The sequence below is a fragment of the Euprymna scolopes genome, chromosome 24, assembly GCF_053919585.1.
Source record: "Euprymna scolopes isolate OS-2025 chromosome 24, ASM5391958v1, whole genome shotgun sequence".
In the NCBI taxonomy this organism is placed as follows: Eukaryota; Metazoa; Mollusca; class Cephalopoda; order Sepiida; family Sepiolidae; genus Euprymna; species Euprymna scolopes.
The window spans coordinates 99,006,718-99,027,855 of NC_136505.1; the positions used below are offsets into that span (position 1 = coordinate 99,006,718).

At 34.7% G+C, this 21,138-nt stretch overlaps 1 protein-coding gene across 1 annotated transcript in view; it reads left to right on the forward strand.

Annotated features, from left to right (window-relative positions):
* Positions 1–6,088: 6,088 nt before the first annotated feature.
* Positions 6,089–21,138, forward strand: part of LOC145246861 (uncharacterized) — a 54,552-nt gene continuing 39,502 nt past the window's right edge. The window contains exon 1 of the mRNA XM_080108707.1: positions 6,089–6,406. Coding sequence (XP_079964833.1) covers positions 6,347–6,406 — 60 coding nt within the window. The 5' untranslated portion in view covers positions 6,089–6,346. The remainder of the gene's footprint in view (positions 6,407–21,138) is intronic.

The following is a 21,138-nucleotide window of genomic DNA, read 5'->3' on the forward strand; positions in this document are numbered from 1 at the left end:
AAATTATGTCATAATTATTGACAATGTTTCAGGTCATATGCAGGAGAGTGCGTATTATCGAATGATTAAACAAAATCTGTTATGGTTCTGAATTTTTGAGATGCGGATTGATTATTTGTATTTGAAGTCAGAAGACTACTGTTCTCACCTTGAATGTTATTTGCACAACGTTGCGACCAATGTAATCTCCGACCTTCTTCAAGTGTATTTTGTGGAACTCTGTAATCTGCACAGAATTTTGAACAGAACTCTTTATTTAATCTACAGAGGTAGCATCGTGGCCTTCGTTATAAAGATGGCCGGCCAGCTGAAAAAATGACGTCATCGCCGAGGTCCCAACAAGCAAGATATGTGGAACTCTTAGACTGTCAATAATCAACAGTAATTTTTACAGACAGCGTTACAAAACTTCAAAATTGGATTGAAATAAAGAAAGAACACGATGATTTATACTGAAACTCATCTAATATTAATAATAATAAAAATAATAAAAAAAAACACAAGTTATTTGTTTAAGTATTATAAGCAATTAGATATTTCGTTGTATTATAGATTTTAAAGATTAGAATGCGTTCTTCAATTACTCATAAATTACATTTTTAAAAAGTGAAGGAACACGATTTGATTTGAAATAAACTTGAAGTTTATTTAATATAATTAAATGAAAATTATGCATGTAAGATTATGAATATTTGAAGCAGAACACAAGCAAAACATTTGAAATATTAAAATTAAACTATTTTTTTAATCAAATGAACAATATTTTTTAAATCAAAATGAATATTTTTTTAATCAAAATGAACAATATTTTTTTTAAATCAAAATGAATATTTTTTAATCAAAATGAATATTTTTTAATCAAAATGAACCACAATATTTTTAAATGAAAATGAACCACAATATTTTTTCAAAATCAAAAACAATATTTTTAATAAATTCATGAAATATTGCAGAGTAAAAAAATAATTAACCTAAAGAAAAAATCATGTTTCTTATTTAAGATTATTTCACCACATAACAAAAATAACATGCAAAATCATTTTTTTATATCCATATTTTCAGTTTGTTAAAATACGTGGGTTTGTATTACTGTAAACATAGATTCGAAAAAGTTGTCAAAAAAAAACAAATATATAACAAATGAATGTTATCAAAGGCAAGATAAGTTACTTTTCTACCAAACTGGATATATTTTTTGTGTTTTTATTCAACGTAACATGTTTATTCAGCTCGAAAACCATACAGTGTTTACCGATGTATTGGAAAATTCAAGATGGCGTCTGACTCCCTCTTTAACACGGTAAGTTTGAGAAAAGGTGTTATAAATAAAAAACTGGTTAAAATACTGTTAAAAACTCGCTCAATATATGTTACCGTGACATAGCTTGACATATATTTTTTCTATTTTTTTTTTATTTATAACACCTTGTTTTTCGAGCTGAATAAACATGTTACATTGAATAAAAACACGAAAAATATATCTAGTTTGGTAGAAAAGTAACTTATCTTGCCTTTGATAGCATTTATTTGTCATATATTTGTTTTTTGACAACTTTTTCGAATCTGTGTACAGTAATACAAACCCGAAATGAACGCGTGTTCTTTTTTTTTTACTTTTAAGTTTCATATATATATATATATATATATATATATATATATATATATATATATATATACATATATATAAGTATTTTAAAATTTTATCTTTCTAGCTTTAAAAAAAAGTTTTAAAATGTTATCAGCCGGCATAATTTATTTTTAAATATTGAAAATTTCAGGAAAATTAATTTTTGCTAGATTTTTAAAACATGTGTCAACAGCTTAAAAAAATCGTCTCTTCAAAAGAGTCGATGTTGTCTCGCATTTTCATTAGTTTTGTATGCTGTAAAAAAATTTTTTTAATATTAGCAATTTATTTGAAGCTTCTTCTTTTGAATGGTAGAAAACTTAGGATGATAATATTGAATTAAATTATAGTTACATCGTGTTAAATACAGGGGGGAGCACGTTAAAACTTACTTTGCTGAATGGAGATATCCACGAGTGACTACCGGTGTTTACCGGTGTCAAGAAGCAACTAATGGACTACCCGTGATGACGTCAGCAGATTAAATTATTTTTGCCCACCGGCCATCTTGTCTTTTAAGACGGTCTTGGTAGCATGCTCTCGTTCTGTCAGCCATGACTACGTAGAAACCTTAATTTTTAATAGTACTCTTAATATCACCTACACTACCTTCAACCTCCAAAAGAGTGTCACTGAGAATTTAATTACCTAGTACTTTATCCGTTACGCAACGTTTGATAGAAAGATTCCTGAGTTTGACCAGATACACCTGAAGAAGGTCGGAGGTTACATTAAGTTGACTTAACGAAGTACTTAAAAAAATCAAATCTGGCGTTGATTTGGGGGGGGTATTAATTCCAGGTTTAAAGAGTAGTAAAAAAGAAAAGAAAAATGGCTTACCCTAACCCTAACCCTAACCCTAACCCTAGCCTTAATCCTAAATAGTGAAGAAATGATAAAACAAAATCGGTTGACAGGAATTTTGTGGCGCAGTGGATAAAGACATTGAGTTTCTACGGTTTCAGGAGAGCATTGTCTGAAGATATCGGTTTCAATCGTACCCAAAGCAGGCGAGAGGATTAGTTGGCCAAAAAACGGGAGACAGCAACAACTATGGAAGGCAGTAATTCATGAAGATACAAAACTAAGCATTCCTATCTCGTCATAGTTAATCACCTGGAGAAGGCCAGAGAATGAGTTGGCCGAAACATGGTGAAGCAATAACAACCTATGAAGATTAGAATTACAGTCCGCAAAAAAGAATAAATACATAACTGAAACTTCCAGGAATGATTTAGTTTAAATCGAGCAAATTTCAAGAAATTTGTTGGACTTATATAAAATTTAGCAAGTTTTTTTTTATATTGTTTCTGTATTTTGAGGAGTTCATCGTGTATATTTGAATTTAGTGTGCAACCTTTTCTATGCAGAGACACTGACTATGATGTTCATTTATGTGTAGAAACGTTGGACGTGTGTGCGTAAAAATAGTATCAAAAACAGAAACGTATGTAAAATTAGATTAATAAGAAAAGGAATTTTTTTTATTCAACGATAAGTTAGATGTTATGACTTGTACGAGTTTTTGCTTTATGGGATAAAATATGTGGCAAATAAACTTCAGTTTTTGCCTGTCTTGTCCACCAAATTTCGATCCTGAATGTCCAGCAGTCTTTGTTTTATTACCACTTAAAGATATGAGAAAGACGAGTTGTTCAACATCTCATCAATAAAGAATGTGATTCTGAATGGGATTTATGTTCACTAAACCTTAACCTTTACCGCCAAATTGTACTTTCAAGTCACTTTTCAACAAAAAAAAACAATATTTCTTACTCTTATAGCTTGTCAGCCTGGTCTTCAAAGTACAGTAAAACCCCGGGATACAATGGCCCTAGGATATAGTTTTTTGGGTTACGATGTGGAATACAATGTTTTCCCGGCCCCTAGTTACGGTATTTGCCCCGCCTTACAGTGTTATTTATAATGGTTTTTTTTATTATATACATGTGTATTATATACTGTACTGTATTTTATTATTAATTTTCATGTTCTATCCCAAGGTTCTACTGTACTGGTCTATATATGGTTCAACAAGTGAATGAGGGTTTTTTCTATGTGGCAAATAAACTTCAGTTTTTGCCTGTCTTGTCTACCAAATTTCGATCATGAATGTCCGACAGTCTTTATTACCATTTAATGATATGAGGAAGACGCGTTGGTCGATGTCTCATCAATATATTTCTTACTCTTATGGCTTGTCAGCCCAGCTGGTCCTCAAAGTACAGGTTCGTGCATCAGTTTCACGCTAACTTCTGTAACGTGGTTCAACAAGTGAATGGGGGGGTTGTTTATGTCCGTGCGTCAGTTGCATGCTAACTTCCGTAACGTGTAGGTCTCATGATTAAAAAACATTATTCATTGCATAAAAACAAATTCTGGTGGTAAAAGGTTAACTCTCAACAATGTTTATCTGTGGAAATATTTCAAAGGCAATTTCTATCAAAACAAACCCCAGATGATGCCTGAACGGAAGAGGATTGATTATTTGAATTCAGAAGACTACAGTTCTCACCTTGAATGTTATTTGCACAACGTTGCGACCAATGTAACCTCCGACCTTCTTCAAGTGTATTTTGTCGAAGTCTGTAATTTGCACAGAATTTTGAACGGAACTCTTTATTTAATCTACAGAGGTAGCATGCTCTCGTTCTGTCAGCCATGACTACGTAGAAGCCTTAATTTTCAATAGTACTCTTAATATCACCTCCACTACTTTCAACCTCCAAAAGAGTGTCACTGGGAATTTAATTACCTAGTACTTTATCCGTCACGCCACGTTTGATAGAAAGATTCCTGAGTTTGACCAGATACACCTGAAGAAGGTCGGAGGTTACATTAAGTTGACTTAACGAAGTACTTAAAAACAATCAAATCTGGCGTTGATTTGTGGGGGGGTAGTAATATTTCCGTTTATCATTAGCTGCATTTGTCATAATTATTGACAATGTTTCAGGTCATATCCAAGAGAGTGCATATTATCGAATGGTGATGAAACAAAATCTTTTATGGTTCTGAATTTTTGAGATGAGGATTGATAACAGAAAATATTTCTTACTCTTATGGCTTGTCAGCCTAACTGATCTTCAAAATACAGGTCTATGCATGGTTCAACAAGTGACTGAGGGATTTGTTTATGTTCGTGCGTCAGTTTCACGCTAACTTCCGTCACGTGTGTGTTTCATGATTAAAAAATTCATTTGTTGCATAAAAAAATTCTGGCGGTAAAGGGTTAAGTTTGGGATAATATTTTCATTGGTTTGTCACGCTTATGTTTGTAAATAGAATCTGTGTTTCTTTGTCACATTTAAATTTGAAATATAATTTCCTTTGGTCTGTCACATTTAAGTATTGAAGCACATTTTACCTATTTGTCACGTATCGGAATGAAATATGATGTACGTCGGTCTATACGTGGTCTGTACGTATTTCCGTTTAAAACTTTATAACCTGAATTATGACGTAGATGATTGAAAAAAATCTTTATTGTTAATTTTAGATGGCGGCATATTGAATGTATGTGACTGACAGTTACAATCTGGTGGTGTCTGGCATCTATCCATATACTGAACTAATACCTACAAGGCGTGTTTGAATCAATTCCCACTTTAGTTATGCCGTTATATTCATTTATTTACGACTGAACGAATTAGTTCAACCAGGTCATAAAGGGTTAACATAGCATTTGTCATCGTTAAACGCGTAGTTTGAATGGATGTATTTACAAAAAATAGCAACCCATTTTTTTTCGGCATGATCTCATCAGTCGATATCCCCTCGCTTTTTTTAGTTTTTGTGTTTGTTTATTCAAAATCGTACCGTTTTTTTTTCTTTTCTAAAAGAGAGTCCATTAAAGCCTTTCATTACATTTCAAAAAAAGCATTATCGTCGGTGTTTGTCAGTTCGAAGTAAGGCGTTCTTACCTGAATAGACTCAGCTTCTTTCGAGTGTTTGTTTGTCTTTCTTTAACAAAAAAGAAACGAAAATCTAAAATAATTATTATATTCTCAATTCCATTCTTTATCTACCCCCCCCTTTTTTTTCTAGTTCAATATAAACATTTGATTTGTTTACCCTTCGAGTGTTAACCCCTACGCACCTCCCATTCAATCCGTTCCTAAAACACACCCAGCTTCTCCTAATCGTCCTGACTAGCTTAATAACAAGACAGGTAAAATAGTTACTGCTCCTGGTACGAAAGGTTCGGGGGTGGCATACGGGTGTGCGTGGAGGAAAATCGATGACACACGACAGCGCAAGAAGGGACGACGAGACGACGTCTTTCACGACAAACTGTCAAACGAGAGTTACCGCTCTTCTGATTGGTCAGTATTTCTTCTCGCCCATGTGCGACTCGATGCCATTGGCCGTCTTCGAGAGGCACGCATTGTATGTCAACTTTTTGTACACACACTCGACCCCATTCACAAATAAAGAAAATCGTCACCGCTTTCTATTCTTGGCCATCCTTAAATATGGCTTCGTCCTCACGTCCGCTTTTATTTGTACTCCGGCCCAGCCGTCCTCCTCGTCGGCATTTCTAGTATTTCGCAAGACACATATACAGTTTCGGTTCAGACGCGTCAAAAGTAACTTAACGAGGACTTTCGTTTATTTCGCTCTGGTGGACAGTCGTCCATCTTGGACGTCCAGTAAAACTCGCTACTGATTTCTTTTTTTTTTTTTTTTAATTTCTTCAAGTTATACGAAAACGACACCATGGATTCACGGGCAAATCTATTATTTCTATTCGCGTTCATCTTCGCAGCTTTGATTTCAGTAAGTCAGTCTTTTTTGTTGTTGTTGGAGTTGTTGTTCCATATGTTTGTTGTTGTTGTTGTTTTTGTTGTTGTTGTTGTTGTTGTATTTTATGGTTCTGCATTTATCAACCCGCGATTTTTACGAAATTATTCTAGTGTACCCGGCAGATGACGGAAACAACCGGAAAGGGCCGACAAGTAGTCTTCTGGATATTAAGACATTTTTTCCAATGTATTACTTAATGAATTTCAGTGGTCGTCGCCATTCTTAACATGAGAAGGGGGTGTAACAATTTGTGTGTGTGTGTGTGTGTGTGTGTGTGTGTGTGTGTGTGTGTGTGTGTGTGTGTTTTATTTTTATTTTTTTAATAAAGCTCGCCCGGCCGTTTCTGATTTTTCCCGTCATCTGCCAGACACACCCGACTAACTTCGTGGAAATCGCGGTTCGATAAATGCAGAAGCACCGTTTTCGTTCTAGAGATTAAATAAAAGTAAAAACACAAGCGTCTCTTCGTCATCAAATCAAACTGGGGTTCAAAACCAGGGTTCCGCGAAACTTAGATGTTCGTTAAGAGCTTTCCAGGGGTTCCTTTAACATTAGTCAATAGATACTGATAAATATGATAAAGAGATTATAATGATGTTTTTTAATTTTTTGAGATGAGGATTTGTTTTCGTATTATTTGGATTCTTCGGACTACTGTTCTCATTTTGAGTGTCATTTTCACAACGTTTCGGTCGATGTAAACTCCGACCTTCTTCGGGTGTATCTTGTTGAAATCTGGATTTTTTTTCTGTCGAACTCGGGAATTTAGACATTGAGAGCATTGCCAATGCTGCTGAAAGAAGATGGGCTCTCTCTACCGTGCTAGAAAACTACTTACGCCTGAAAGTATCCTGTACCTCTATAAAGCCACCATTCACCCATGTATGGAGTACTGTTGTCACATTTGTTATGGTGCATTTGCTGCTTGTCTCTCACTCCTGGATAGGGTTCAAAAGACAGTCGCCAACCTGATAGGTCCTGAATTGTCATCTAAGCTTCAGTCTCTGTTCCGCCGACGAAATGTTGCATCTCTCTGCCTGTTCTACAAGTACTTTAATGGTGAATGCTCTGACGAACTACAAGCACTTGTACCCCCTCGACGTGACTACCCCCGACAAACCCAACAAGCAGCTAAGTCCCGACCCTTCACAGTAGAGATCCCTAGGTGTAAGAAAGCCTTTTATTCCAATAGTTTCTTCGCCAGAACTGCTAGACTTTGGAACTTCCTTCCGGGATTCTGCTTTCCCAACTGTACTGACATGCAGAAGTTCAAGTGTAATGTGAACAAATATCTTGCTACTCATCTCCCTTCATAATGCAATTTATGTCCCCGATAGTAGCCCTCTATTCCAAACTGGCACTGTGCCTTGTTTGGGGTGAAAATTGACTTTTAAAAAAATGTATCAGTTAATATCTTATTTGTTTTTAGATAGAGTGATGTGATTCTCGATTGTCTAAATGTGTCTGATATATACTCGAGAGTCAAAACAATGAAAAGAATATTCTCTTGTCATAGCTCTAGTCATAACAAAGAACCTATTGTTGATTTTATATGCTGGGCCTTTTTGCTTGTGCGGTAATAAAACTTCTCGAATGCACTTGTGATGTTAGGCTGTGTAAGGTGTTAACTTTGGTGAAAATCGCCTGTTCCTTCTGTTATCTGATTATTTCAATTATCGATACTTATCGAAGACATTCCGACACAAAACTTATCTACGAACACCACCAGACACATAAAGTATCATCGTGTGAAATTTCAGAAAATATCGACGCAGTCGTTTTCGAGTCCATAGGGAATGAACTCACATGCATACAGACACACAGACAAAATCCCTTTTATATAATAATAGAAATAGAGATACAGATTACACTTCAAAAAATATACAAAAAAATCCTCCTGGTATGTACTCGGCAGGGCACAAATATGTCATATTCGAAAAATCACGTAAATTGGTCAAGTAGTCTTTTTTTTATTAAGAAAATAAAAAAAATACGATTCTTGACAATTTTAATACTAAATGTATTCATTATAAGATCGATTTTGATCTCGATAGTTCGAATTGAGTTGTCTCCCTATATTAATGCTGTAGCAAGGAACATGATTGATGAAAATTCCTACGTTGTTCGTAGTCATAAAATTTGATTTTCTTAGTTAAAAGGAAACTACTTGATCAATTTACGTGATTTTTGGAATATGGCTATGGCATGTTCGTTCCGTGACGAGTACGTACGCCATAAAGATTTTTTTGTTTTGTTTTTTAATAAGCGTAATTCTAAATAAGCATCAACTATTTTGTTATGTACATGTTTCTTAAGACATCACTTTAAAGGGTTCTTCCAACATAAAAAGGTTGAGAAACAAGTGGTTTCTTCTTATGTTGCCTTTGTACCGTGCATTTCTAGGCGGACCACCGTCTCAAGCTTTGCCTTCTCCTGCTGTGAGAAGGAATTAGTTTATTACTAATCGCTTGAGGAGCCCTTGCCAAAGAATGTAGATGGGGCTGTTTAGGCATTTTTACCAGGTCGGTCCTGGTATGGCACTGGCTTTCAAATCCAACTTTCATACGAAAATCGATCGACCGAAACGATACTCACCCTAGGCGGATTAAATCGGCTTCCTTCTAAGGAGGAAGTTTCATGGGAATATTAAATTCACAAGCATTTCCCAGTTGCTTGTATATCCAACCCCCTTCTTCGGAGGTGATGACGACGTTAGGTTTTTGCAGTTCTAGCAGGGAATTGTCGATGACCTCTTGTGTCTGGTATTCTGAAAAGTCACCCATCTGATACTGACCAGGCTCGACGTTGCTTAACTTCGGTGATCTCATGGGAATTGGCGAGTCAACATGATTACATCGTATATTCTCAAACGCGGGAGGGATATAAACATCGAAAGCATAACTTTTAAAAAAATAACAGTACTAGTAATTAGCCCGGCATTGTCCGGGATTGAGCGAGGAACCCTGTATCATTCTATCTGAGCCCATAATATCATATTGCCGTGGGTTTTTAAATTATTATTCTTATTTTTTATATTTTATAATGTCCAATTTTTTGGCCAGGCCCAAGGATATGCACGGCAATGGGTTGCTGAGGGGAATGTAAATCCACTGAGATTTATTGAAATACTTTTCGGAAAATGTTTGTAGCCTTTAACAACCTCGAGGCACACCTGACGTCTCACTTACATCGTCGCAGCCTTGGTTTCAGGAAGCGATTAAAATAGTAAAAATATAAGCAAAAGTTTAAAGAAAAATTTGTTTTAAGTACTTATGCAGAACAGGGGCCGCATTATCATCGGTATATTCCGGGCAGGTTATTTATACAACCGGAAAGTGCCGAAACGCTTAGCCAATGAAACCGTAGCAGCCGACAATTAACAAACGTTATTTTTTGTTTATTAATGTTTTTACTCTAGCTTTCGTTTATTAAATTGTTAGGTAAGATTACAAAATCCTTAAAACGCTCCCTCCCATGCTAAGAATGGCTTTCTAAATAATAGCGTTATTATTTCCGCACGATCCGTAAACTACATAAGTCACTTTTTTTATACATTGAAATTACCATACGATGACTTTTTTTTTTTTTTAATTATAATTATACGAATAAACAATAAATAAAGACGAAGTTTTCGTTAAGCGCCTTCAAACAGTTTATGTAATCTGCCCGGAATATGCCGACGATAACGCGGTCCTGATTCTGCATAAATATCAAATAGTTTGTTGCTTGCTTTAAAACAATTCATGCAGTATTATTGGGGTGACTTGGTATTGCCCAGGATACGTGTCCACGACATTTAAGTTTGTTTTTTGTTTTTGTTTTTTTCATAATCCTTTTATATTTTATTTTAGGGACAGGACCCTAAGTTTTACTCCGCATCTCTCTCTCTCTCTCTCTCTCTCTCTCTCTCTCTCTCTCTCTCTCTCTCTCTCTACGCGTAATACATGCGAATTCACGTTAATGTTTAGAAAAAGAGGGAAAGACCACGGGAAATACGTTGAGCACGGTACGAGATAACGTTCGAGATCTCGCTAGAGGCGTGGAGAACGCTTTAGAACACGTTGTAGCAACGAGGAAATGCATGTTGTTGCCACAAAGAAAAAGCGAGTTGGAGTTATTTCCTATTCTGTGCTGTGGTCTCCTTTGCGACTGAAACCGTACACAACGTGTGTTGCTTCCCGTACAACTTTACATATCTATCTCTCTCTCTCTCTCTCTATATATATATATATATATACTCTATCTATCTATCTGCACTCTTTATCTTTCTCTCTCTCTCTCTCTCTATATATATATATATATACTCTATCTATCTATCTGCACTCTCTCTCTCTCTCTCTCTCTCTCTCTCTCTCCCATTTATATGTTAAATAAATATTACTACTAGTGTTGATATTCTCTTCTGTTTGTACTGGACGATTCCAAGAAAGAGAGAGAGTAAGGAAAGCGAGAATGATAAATGCATCCTTTCATTTCTTATAAATCATATGATTCTATTGTTGGCATTGGTTTCCCCGATATATTTCTCGTTAGAATTCTTTCTAGAAAGACATGGGGTAGTTATAGAAGGGATCACGTGAAGGTTGCAAAAATCCGTTTGGATTCGAACCTGGCACATCCAGATTGCTAGTCCGTGTCGTTAACCATTTAGCCACCGTCACCTGCCAGAGTAGTAAATAACGTAAATAAAATAAGACCAGAGAGTCAAACAGCATGCACTGAGAGAGGGTGAGAGTTATAAACAGAAATAGTAAGAAATAGGTCACTTGGTTAGTTAATTGAAAATTACGACTAATACTAACAATTAATTTTTTTAGATGAGGATAATTCGTATCATCTGGCTACTGTTCTCATTCTGAGTGTTATTCTCAAAACGTTTCTGCCGATGTAACTTCCGGCCTTCTTCATGTGTATCTTGTCAAACCCAGGAATCTTTCTGCCAAACTCGGGAATCTGCACGGAATTACGAACGAAAAACTTTATTTAGCACACAGAGTCGAGTCAAATCATTGCATTTCTTATGGACTGTTCTATTTTGTATTTTTAGTCGGTAAAAATAGCTGCTAAGGAGGCAAAATAGAAAAGATTTGGAACTTGGCAGATGTAGGTCGACTTGAAGTGTCTTTTACACATGCGTAAATATAAAGTCGGTTCACTTTTAATTATTTCGTATCCGTCTAATGATAGCTCAAACGCTAACAACTAAGACTGGAGCGCTAAATGATTTGGTTTCGATTCTAGCTGATGGTACCTAAGTGATACTGTTTTTTTTTTACTTTTAAAATCACGACTATATATTGGGTACAATATAATAATCAATGGAGAATAGGTTCTATAATGATAAATACGAAGTCTGCATTAATTAAATGTCATATTCAAGCGTATTTTACGCCCGAGCAACGCCGGGCACTCTGCTAGTCTATTTATATTTTAATGCCTTATATGGGACATAATTCATGAAGAAAATAACGGTTTCTAATTTAGCATTACGGTAATGCATCTTCCGTATTGTAAATAATATATATACTAGCACGGGTACCCGACGTTACCTGGGTTGACATGAAGTTCCGTTTGAAACACACCTGCTATACTAAACATTTTCATCATGGGTAACGTGGATACCCTCACAACAATTCCATAAATAAAAGAACGGATAAATACATGTAAATGTAATCGCCCAAAAAAAAGAAGTATGTGATACCCTCTCCACCAGATATTCCGGCAGAAGGGATAGAGAAAGAAGAAACTAATCTCCGGATATTGAGCACTGGAAAGGAAACTCCCCCCTCTCCAAAAAAAAAATAATTAAAAATAAAGCATTGCAACTTTTGTTTCAATAAAAAAAAAATAGCAGCGAGTGCCTGTGCGATCGCAAAAAAAAAAATAGCAGCGAATGCCTGTGCGATCGCAAAAAAAAAAAATAGCAGCGAGTGCCTGTGCGATTGCAAAAAAAAATAGCAGCGAATGCCTGTGCGATCGCAAAAAGAAAAATAGAAGCGAATGCCTGTGCGATCGCAAAAAAAAAAATAGCAGCGAATGCCTGTGCGATCGCAAAAAAAAAGCCAAGTAGGCAGAACCCCTAAAAAATGAAGATCTACCAATAATTAATTCCAAGACTAAATTAAATTTTTCGTCATTGTAATCCCCCCTCCAAGTAATTTGTCATATTTTGGGGATCGTTTTATTTATGAAATTGTTAGGTGAATGTACAGAGTGGTCTCATAAATATTAATTAAATTTATCATTATTTTATGTTTTAAATGTAATTCCCGTCCCCCACCACCAAAAATAAATTGTATTTTTCATGTTTTGTCCCCCCCTCGATCGTCAAACTTTAAAAAATGCTAGAAGCGAGGCGACATGTCTAGTTGAACGCTTGGTGGCCAAAACGTGGGTGCTCATTTTACGTTAAATTAATATGAAAAAATGATCCTCCACTCTAAAATGTTAATTTTCTTTCTTTTCAAAATTTCTTTAATATTATTTATAAAGGCTGTTTAAACGTATTAGGCCAAAAAAGTAGATCTTTATCTTTTAGGTGGGTCACATCGTAAAAAAATTGCCGTTTTTAGAATGATAAAAACAAACAAATGAAATCTTTTCTTCAGTTTTTTGTAAGTAGTTGTTTTTTTTTGTTTGTTTTTTGTTTTTTAATTTTAAAAACAATAAAAGCCAAACATTTTTCTATCTACTCGGAATTATTTTTATCAAGCTAGAAATTTATTGAGATTACCAAATTATTTTATTTGGTAATAGTGTGTTCTTGTTGTTTATGTTCCGAATGGGCATATAACTCTAAAACAAAGATTCTTTTTAAAAATCGATGTTGGAATGATAATTACAAATAAATTTAATTAAATATGTTATCAATATAATTATTGTTAAAATTTATTAAATAACGATTTTAAATAGAACACTTATAACAATTCTCTCGCTAGAAACATTAACTAAGATACCGCTATTTAATAAAATAGATTTTTCTTAATGTAATATGCAAATGAGATGAGATATAGATCACGCGTGCACTTTCTACGTTTTACATATATCGTTTGATTTTTGTGCAGAGTTTTCATTGTTGGTATAAAAATTTATATTTCGTCTTAAAGTAAATTTTATATTCACTTTGACACTAAATTCGAACATGAATGCCGCGTTTGGCTTTTGTGAATGATGTGTCCGTGGAAAGCTGAAGGTTCCTATTTACAATGTCTCCCCGCGGGACAGAGTTAGACACCAGATACTACACTTTGATCTTGGCCCGAAGGCCAAAAAGCTGAAGGTTAAGTTTTGTAAACTTTTTTTGTTGTTTTTTTTTTTTTTTTGATCGACGCAGTTAACGACACAGACAATGATCAATAAGTTAGGCGTCTTGTGTTCAAGTCCTACTGTTTTCAAATGACATGTTTTAAATGGGTGTTAACGCAATCTATCCCACTCCAGGCTACCCTAACATGTTGATTTGTGCAACTATACTCGGTCTATGTCGCATGTACCTATTAGAGAAAGCAGTTTCGATTTCTCACAATACACCAACCAATTAAAAGGTTGTCCGGATTATCGATTAATCATAATCGATACAATATAAACACCGAAAATACATCAACTAAAGGACAGGTAAATAAAGTTTTTATATATATATATATATATATATATATATATATATATATATATATATATATATATATATATATATATACTAGCAGCTCAGCCCGGCTTTGCTCAGGTGTATATACTGTTCATAAGTTTATGTGCATATGTATATATATATTAAAAAGTTTGACTCATGTCAAGGTAACGTAAATCTAAAATTTCAAGTGTTTAGATCTAAAATGGGCGGAGGAGTTTGGTAGAGTCTGCAAAGGTTAACTTTTTCAACTTTGACCTCTTGGCAGCCAAATTCTCGATAAAAATCTGATTAAAAAGTTTTCTGCGTGTCTGAATACCCTTTATATAAAATTCCAAATGTTTAGACCTAAAATTGGCTGAATAGTTTGCTAGAGATCACAAAGGTCAAATCTTTTCAACTTTGACCTCTTGGCAGCCAAATTTTCGGCCAAAAACTGATTAAAAAGCTTGCTGCATGTCTGAATACACTTTATGTAAAATTTACAAATGTTTAAACCAGAAATTAGCAGAGGAATTTAGTAGAGACCGCAGAGATCAAATTTTTTTAACTGTGACCCCAATTTTGACCCCTTAACATTTATTGTTTTGGTCACAAATCAAATTAAAAAGTTTGATCTATGTCCAAGGAACCTACATCTAAAATTTCAAGTGTTTAGGCCCAAATTTAGCGGAGAAGTTTGGTAGTATTTCCAAAGGCCAAATCGTTAAACTTTGACCGCTTGACAGCCAAATTTCTGACCGAAAACCGATTACAAAGATTTTCCCAAATCTTAATACGTCTTAGGTCAAATCTTGAGTCTGTGTATTGAAAATTGACAGAGTAGTTTGGTAGAGAAATGTACACACACAGACAAGTTCACTTATATATATATATATATATATATATATATATATATAAGTGAAAGTGTATGTCTGTCTCTGTGTGTGTCTGTCTGTTTGTGTACATTTCCCTACACAATAACTCTGTCAATTTTCAGTCTGCAGACTCGAAATTTGATATACAAGGTATTGAGATTTGGGAATATATATATATATATATATATATATATATATATATATATATATATATATATATATATCGTCGATTTGTCCCGCTTTAAATTTACTATTAAAATTACTAGCAGGAAAATTCGACGTTACCCGAGATTAAATGAACATCAACGAATGTTTCACACTCCCAAATTTTTATTCTCATCGAAACCGGTAAATCGTCCATCTTTTTTTTCTTTTCTTTTTTTTTTAATTAAATCAATTGATTGCCTGCTGTAATTGGGGACCCATCGCGGTGCACCGGAATGAAGCTTCACATTTCTTCCGGCAGTGACTTAGTCCAAAATATATTGTAGTCTACATTGCACTGTAGAGAGCCTACTGTTGATTTTATAAAATCATTTTTATACATAATGACTTGAATTAAAGTTTAAAATGCAAAAGTCAGGCATCATAATTCAATTGTGCTCTAAACAGAAACATTCATTTCGAAAGCGCCCCTGTCAAAAAAAGATACGAAGAGAGAGGAGGAGAAGGAAGGGTAGACGTAAGGATAAGAGCTAGAATAGAGCGAACGATAGAGAGAAAGAAACAAGGTATTGAATGAGATGGAGAGATAATTGAAGAGAGGGGCGGGTGTGATAGGGGAATTGATAGAGAGATAAAAAGAGAAAAGAGTAGGCGCTAAAAGATTAAAGGAGAAAGAGAGAGCGCTAAAAGATTAAAGGAGAAAGAGAGAGAGGGGATGGAAAATAAAAGAGATGGAAAGAGAAAGAGAATATGAGGGAGTAGGGGACGAATTAAGATAGCGAGAGATCGATAGATATAAAGATTAAGAGAGAGGGATCGCGAGGTGTGGGCAGTATGAAGTTATCACCTCTAAGTTTACACGTTGGCCACGTACGGATTAAATATTGACAAATGGTCGCCGATGGAATTCTAATCCCAGGCCAGTCTTTCTGATGCCGCTTGTCGGGTTGAAGCTGACTGAGACGATGACCTGGAAAATGGCGGCCGCCTATAAACCTCCATTCAACTTGTCGACAAAAAAAAAGAAAGAAGAAACACAAAAACATATATTCAATCTACGCGTTTAAAGATTAAATTGCTGTTTCAAACTGAAACGTCACAGGTCGTAGAAATTGCTCTGAACACTGAACACGTGACTAAAATATGGTTGCGGGTACAGTTTTTTGAACCAGATAAAACTGACATTCTATTTTGTTCTTTTTTAAGTGTTTACGGAAACAGCCGAAATATGCCGAAGCGTTTATATAATCAAAAGAGAGCAAAAGAAAGCAAGTTTATTCTGAATGGATTAAATCGGAAATTGTCAAAAAAAAAAAAAACGTGTGACAAATGTCATCAAATAATTAAAGACAATGAAAGAGGTTATGACCAGTTTAGGGGTAGGGTTCCTATATACTTGCCTCCCCACGAGGGCAGAGTTAAACACAGGGTCGTTTTTTAATGAGGCGAAAATTCAGTCCCCCAAAAAGGAGCACTCTGGATAGGAACAAAAATAAAAATTATCTCAGTCATGAAAGATTTCTCCTCCACTAATCGAGGACAGAAAAGGTGGAGTGTAGCATCACAACAGATACTACACTTTTGTTTCTGGCCAAAGGGTTAGCTTAAAAGAAAACAATTTTGTCTAAGAATAGTACCGAAAAAAATTGAATTTAACTTTCTCATCAGAAATAAATTATAAGTGTTCTATTAATAAAAAAATTAATAAACAAATAAAAGTGTTTTAGAACACGTTAAAGATGCAAAATATTTTATTAAAAGTAGAAAGAAAAATACGATTCAATTTCCTTCTTTTTTTTTCTTTCTTTGTTTTAAAGTTGAAATATTTCTGAAAATTTCGGACCGTAACAGGTCCATCTTCAGAGAGTAAAAGAGTTCTATGGCCTGTTTGTTTGTTTTGTTTTGTTTTGTTTTGTTTGTTTGTTTGTTTGTTTGTTTGTTTGTTTTGTTTTGTTTTGTTTGTTTGTTTGTTTGTTTGTTTGTTTGTTTGTTTGGGGTTTTTTCCTTGCAAGTAAAATATTTGTGCTATTAAGTCCAAGACGTTTAGTTGTTATTGCTGCTGCTGCTGTTGCTTGTGCTGCTGCTGCTGTTGCTTGTGCTGCTGCTGCTGCTGCTGCTGCTAAACGCACGCAGTGTAAACGAATTTTCTTGTAAGCTTTTTTGCACTTGTTCGCTTAAAGGTATAGGAATTGGTATTAAAGCTCTTGGAAGCTTCATAAAATTTTTAAAACATTGAATAAACAGCTAAAGCTGTTTTTAGAACACGTTAAAAATGCAAAATATTCCTTCTTTTAATAAAATATTTTGCATTATTGATCTATTCTAAAAACAGTTTCACCTGTTTATTTAATGCTTAATGATGCTTCCAAGAGCTTTAATACCAATCGATATACCTTTAAACGAACTTGCGCTAAAAAAAAGAAAAAGCTCACAAAAGAGTTCGTTTACATCTCGTGCGTTTTCAACAACAGTAGCATCAGCACGTTTTGAACTGAACAACACAAGGATTTCACTTGCCATAGAGCTCTTTCACTCTCTTAAGATTAACCTGTTACGGTTCAAAATGTATAAAAAATATTTCAACTTAAAAAAAAAATAGGAAAAAAAGAAGAAAAAGAAATTGAATCGTATTTTTATTCCTTCTTTTAATAAAATATTTTTCATTTCTAACGTGTTTTAAAACAGTTTTATTTGTTTATTCAATGTTCTTTTTTTCCAATGTTTAATGATGCTTCCAATAGCTTTAATACCAATTCCTATGTTTCATTTATTTTTTCGTTCAAAAAGTATATAATTTTACATAGAAATAGACATATATCGAATATATTTCTTGCTTCAACTGCTGTTTCATTATTTTTTCTGTTGAAAGTTCGTATTTTTACTTTTTTTACAGCGGTTTATGGATTTCTGTGTCAGCAAAAGTCGCTTTCTGTTATACTGTTACTAAAATATGAATTTGATTGGTTGAATGGATTGTATAATAGGTCCGGCGTAGACAGACTGGCAGTTGTGACCAGTGCGATATATAGAATTGGGAATTGAAGCTCATTGTTTTTTTAGATTAGAAGTTATTTTGCGAGCATAGCTGTAGGTTGCTTGGTTTGGCAAAAGTGTCATAACAAGATCAGAGAGACGGGTCGAACAGGCAGAGCAGTCGTTGACATATGAAGCGCTGTCATAACTAGGTTTATAACAACAGCATATTCATTTCATTGTTTTGACTCTCGAGTGTGTATCCATTGATGTCTTATATGCTTTTATATAGAGTGATGTGGTTCTGGGTTGGTTGGTTGTTTTTGTTTTACGGCATATCAACCCTTTTCGGGTTATTTAATGCCGAATCCAAAGATTTTGAAGAAAAATTTTTTTAATAGAATATATTTGTTGTTTTTAAGTCGGTTTCTATTTAACCCATAGTTGGAACCCTAACAGGTACTACCACTCCGGGTCAGAGTAGACCTGGGAGCAATGGTAATTAAAGGGTGGCTCCACACTCCCCAAAGCCCATAAGCTGGGGCCTCACCACTGGATATAGTTTAAGGTCATATCCAGGACCCCCATTGAGGGACTTTTACCCTCTGCAGGGGGGTCAGTCGGCGTATTCTAATGCCTCACCGACAGGGCCGGTTCTGGGTTGATTAACTATGTTTAACTCTGTCGGATATATACTCGAGAGTCAAAACAATGAAAAGAATATTCTGCTGTCATAGCCCTTGTCATAACTCGGTAAGCGCCACAAGCAAAAAAAAAAAAACGGAGAAAAACGCTGTTAGTTTAGTTTAGTTCGTATACTCTGCATTAGTCCATTTCTACTTATGTATCGTTCTGAATTCGACCATAACTAGTCTTGTACGTGTTAGAGGAGGCTATGGGGAATAAAATGATATACTAACTTGGTACTTTGCCGAGAGTTATGACTAGGGCTATGACAAGAGAATATTCTTATCATTGTTTTAACTCTCGAGTGTATATTCGACACAGACACAATTAATCAACAGAGAACCACATCACTCTATCCAAAAAACATCTAAGATATTAACTAATACATACTCGAGAGTCAAAAATGATGAAAAGAATATTCTCTTGCCATAGCCTTGGTTATGACATTCAGCGCCTCATATGTCGTGATGTGGTCGGATTTCCGACGTCACTGAACCGTTAACTGAACGCGATTTTGGAGAAAGATTCAGACAAGATCGCAGAGAGTCTGATTCTGAGTGTCAGAGAGAGCAGATAAAATAAGTCAGTTTCTGGATCCCAGAGAAAATGGTTCAGGGAGAGTTCTTGAGTGGGCGATGAGAAGAAACAAATGGTGGCTAAGATCATAGCAAAATAAAGGTTTACACTCCTTCTAAGGTAACGAGGAACGGCAACGCGATTTCGACCCTAATAAAATCATTGTGGCTGCATAAAATATAATTATCTAAAAAAAAAAAAAGTATAGAGAATTTCATCTGTTACTATTTGTTGAGAAAGCTTTTGTTTCCAGGGGTTAGATATGGCGTGACGCAAACCACTCAAAGACGACCAAGAGACACGAGGATGAGATTTTTTTAAAAAAGTGCGTTCAGTTTTGTTTTGTAATGAGAACAACATTCGATTCAAATGCTTTACAAGTCGTTTCTCATGTACGAATCTTCTATACTCTTCTATATTTTTTTTTTGTGTATTGATATTCATATTCCCAAACCCCCTTTTTCTATTTATTTAAAAAGAAAATACAACTTTCTTATATATGGATCGTGGAATTGAATTTATCTCTAAAAGATCTAGCTAATTTGCATATTCTTTAAAAGATTCATTTTAATTAATTCCCTATTAGTTTTTTCGGTTTTCTTATGAGATGATCATTTTTAGTTAACAATTACATGTAATTATATTCATGCAGATATTCTACATGATTTATACTTGCGTAATATTTGCGTAAAAAGGTTATAATATACACAAATCTCTTTCTATATATATTTATGTATGCGTATATATATTTGTTTAAAAAATTTTGCCTACCAAACTCCTCTGTCAGTTTTTAGTCTACAGACATGATACTTAATATATAGGGTATTCTAACCCATGAGAAACTTCATATTTAGGTTTTAGCCGGAGAAAATCGGTGTAAAAGAGTGAAAATTTTAAAAATGAAATTTGCCAGGTGACGGTCGAACGAATATGTATGCGTTATGTAATAGCTATTGGTTCATGTTTTAATTTTTAACCTTTGCAGTAAACATGTCTACATGACGTCAAAGGAAAAGTAAATTGTAAGCTAAACGTTTTGGTTTCGATTCTCGGTGATGGCGCAGGAGTCATTTTTTTTTTTTTTTTTTTTACTTTTTAAATCATTACTATCTATTGAGTCCAATATAATATAATCTATAAATATAAAAGCGAAAATGTATGTATGTATGTGTGTTCGCTTTTTCTGTGTGTCTACAAAAGGCTTCTTTCAGAGAAGCGGTCAGTCAGTTCACAACTTTTTAAAACTTTTGATATCACATAAAAATCGTAATATCTCAGAGTTAACAACGAAGCTCGCCTGTTTATTTAATTTGCTCGATTTCAGGAAGATAAATATTCAATATTTGTCGCTCGCCGCATGTGGCTTAGTCTTTTTCCTATAACATCTTGGGAGCGAGGAAAAAAAAGCGTTCAGCAGTAAATGAAATCCCGCAGTCAAACATGACCTCATTAAAACGCGCCCCTGCTAAATCCAAGTAATTAAATAAATTGAAACGCGTTTCTGTTAGCATGTCGTGATGGGGCAATGGTTAAAATCGCACTTTTTTTTTCACAACTTCGCCTCAACGGTTCGGGTTCGATCCTCATACTTACTTCCCCCCCCCCAACACCCGAGCAACGCCGGGTACCCCTCGCTAGTATAATAATAAATACGAAATCTACATTAATCAAAATATCATATTTAAGCGTATTTTACGACCGGGCAATGCCGGGCGGTCTGCTAGTAGTTTTATAAACCCCAGAATTGATGTGCTGTAGTTATGAACATTGATGAAATACAACAGAAATTCCAATCTCTTTTTTTTAAACATGCATAGACAATG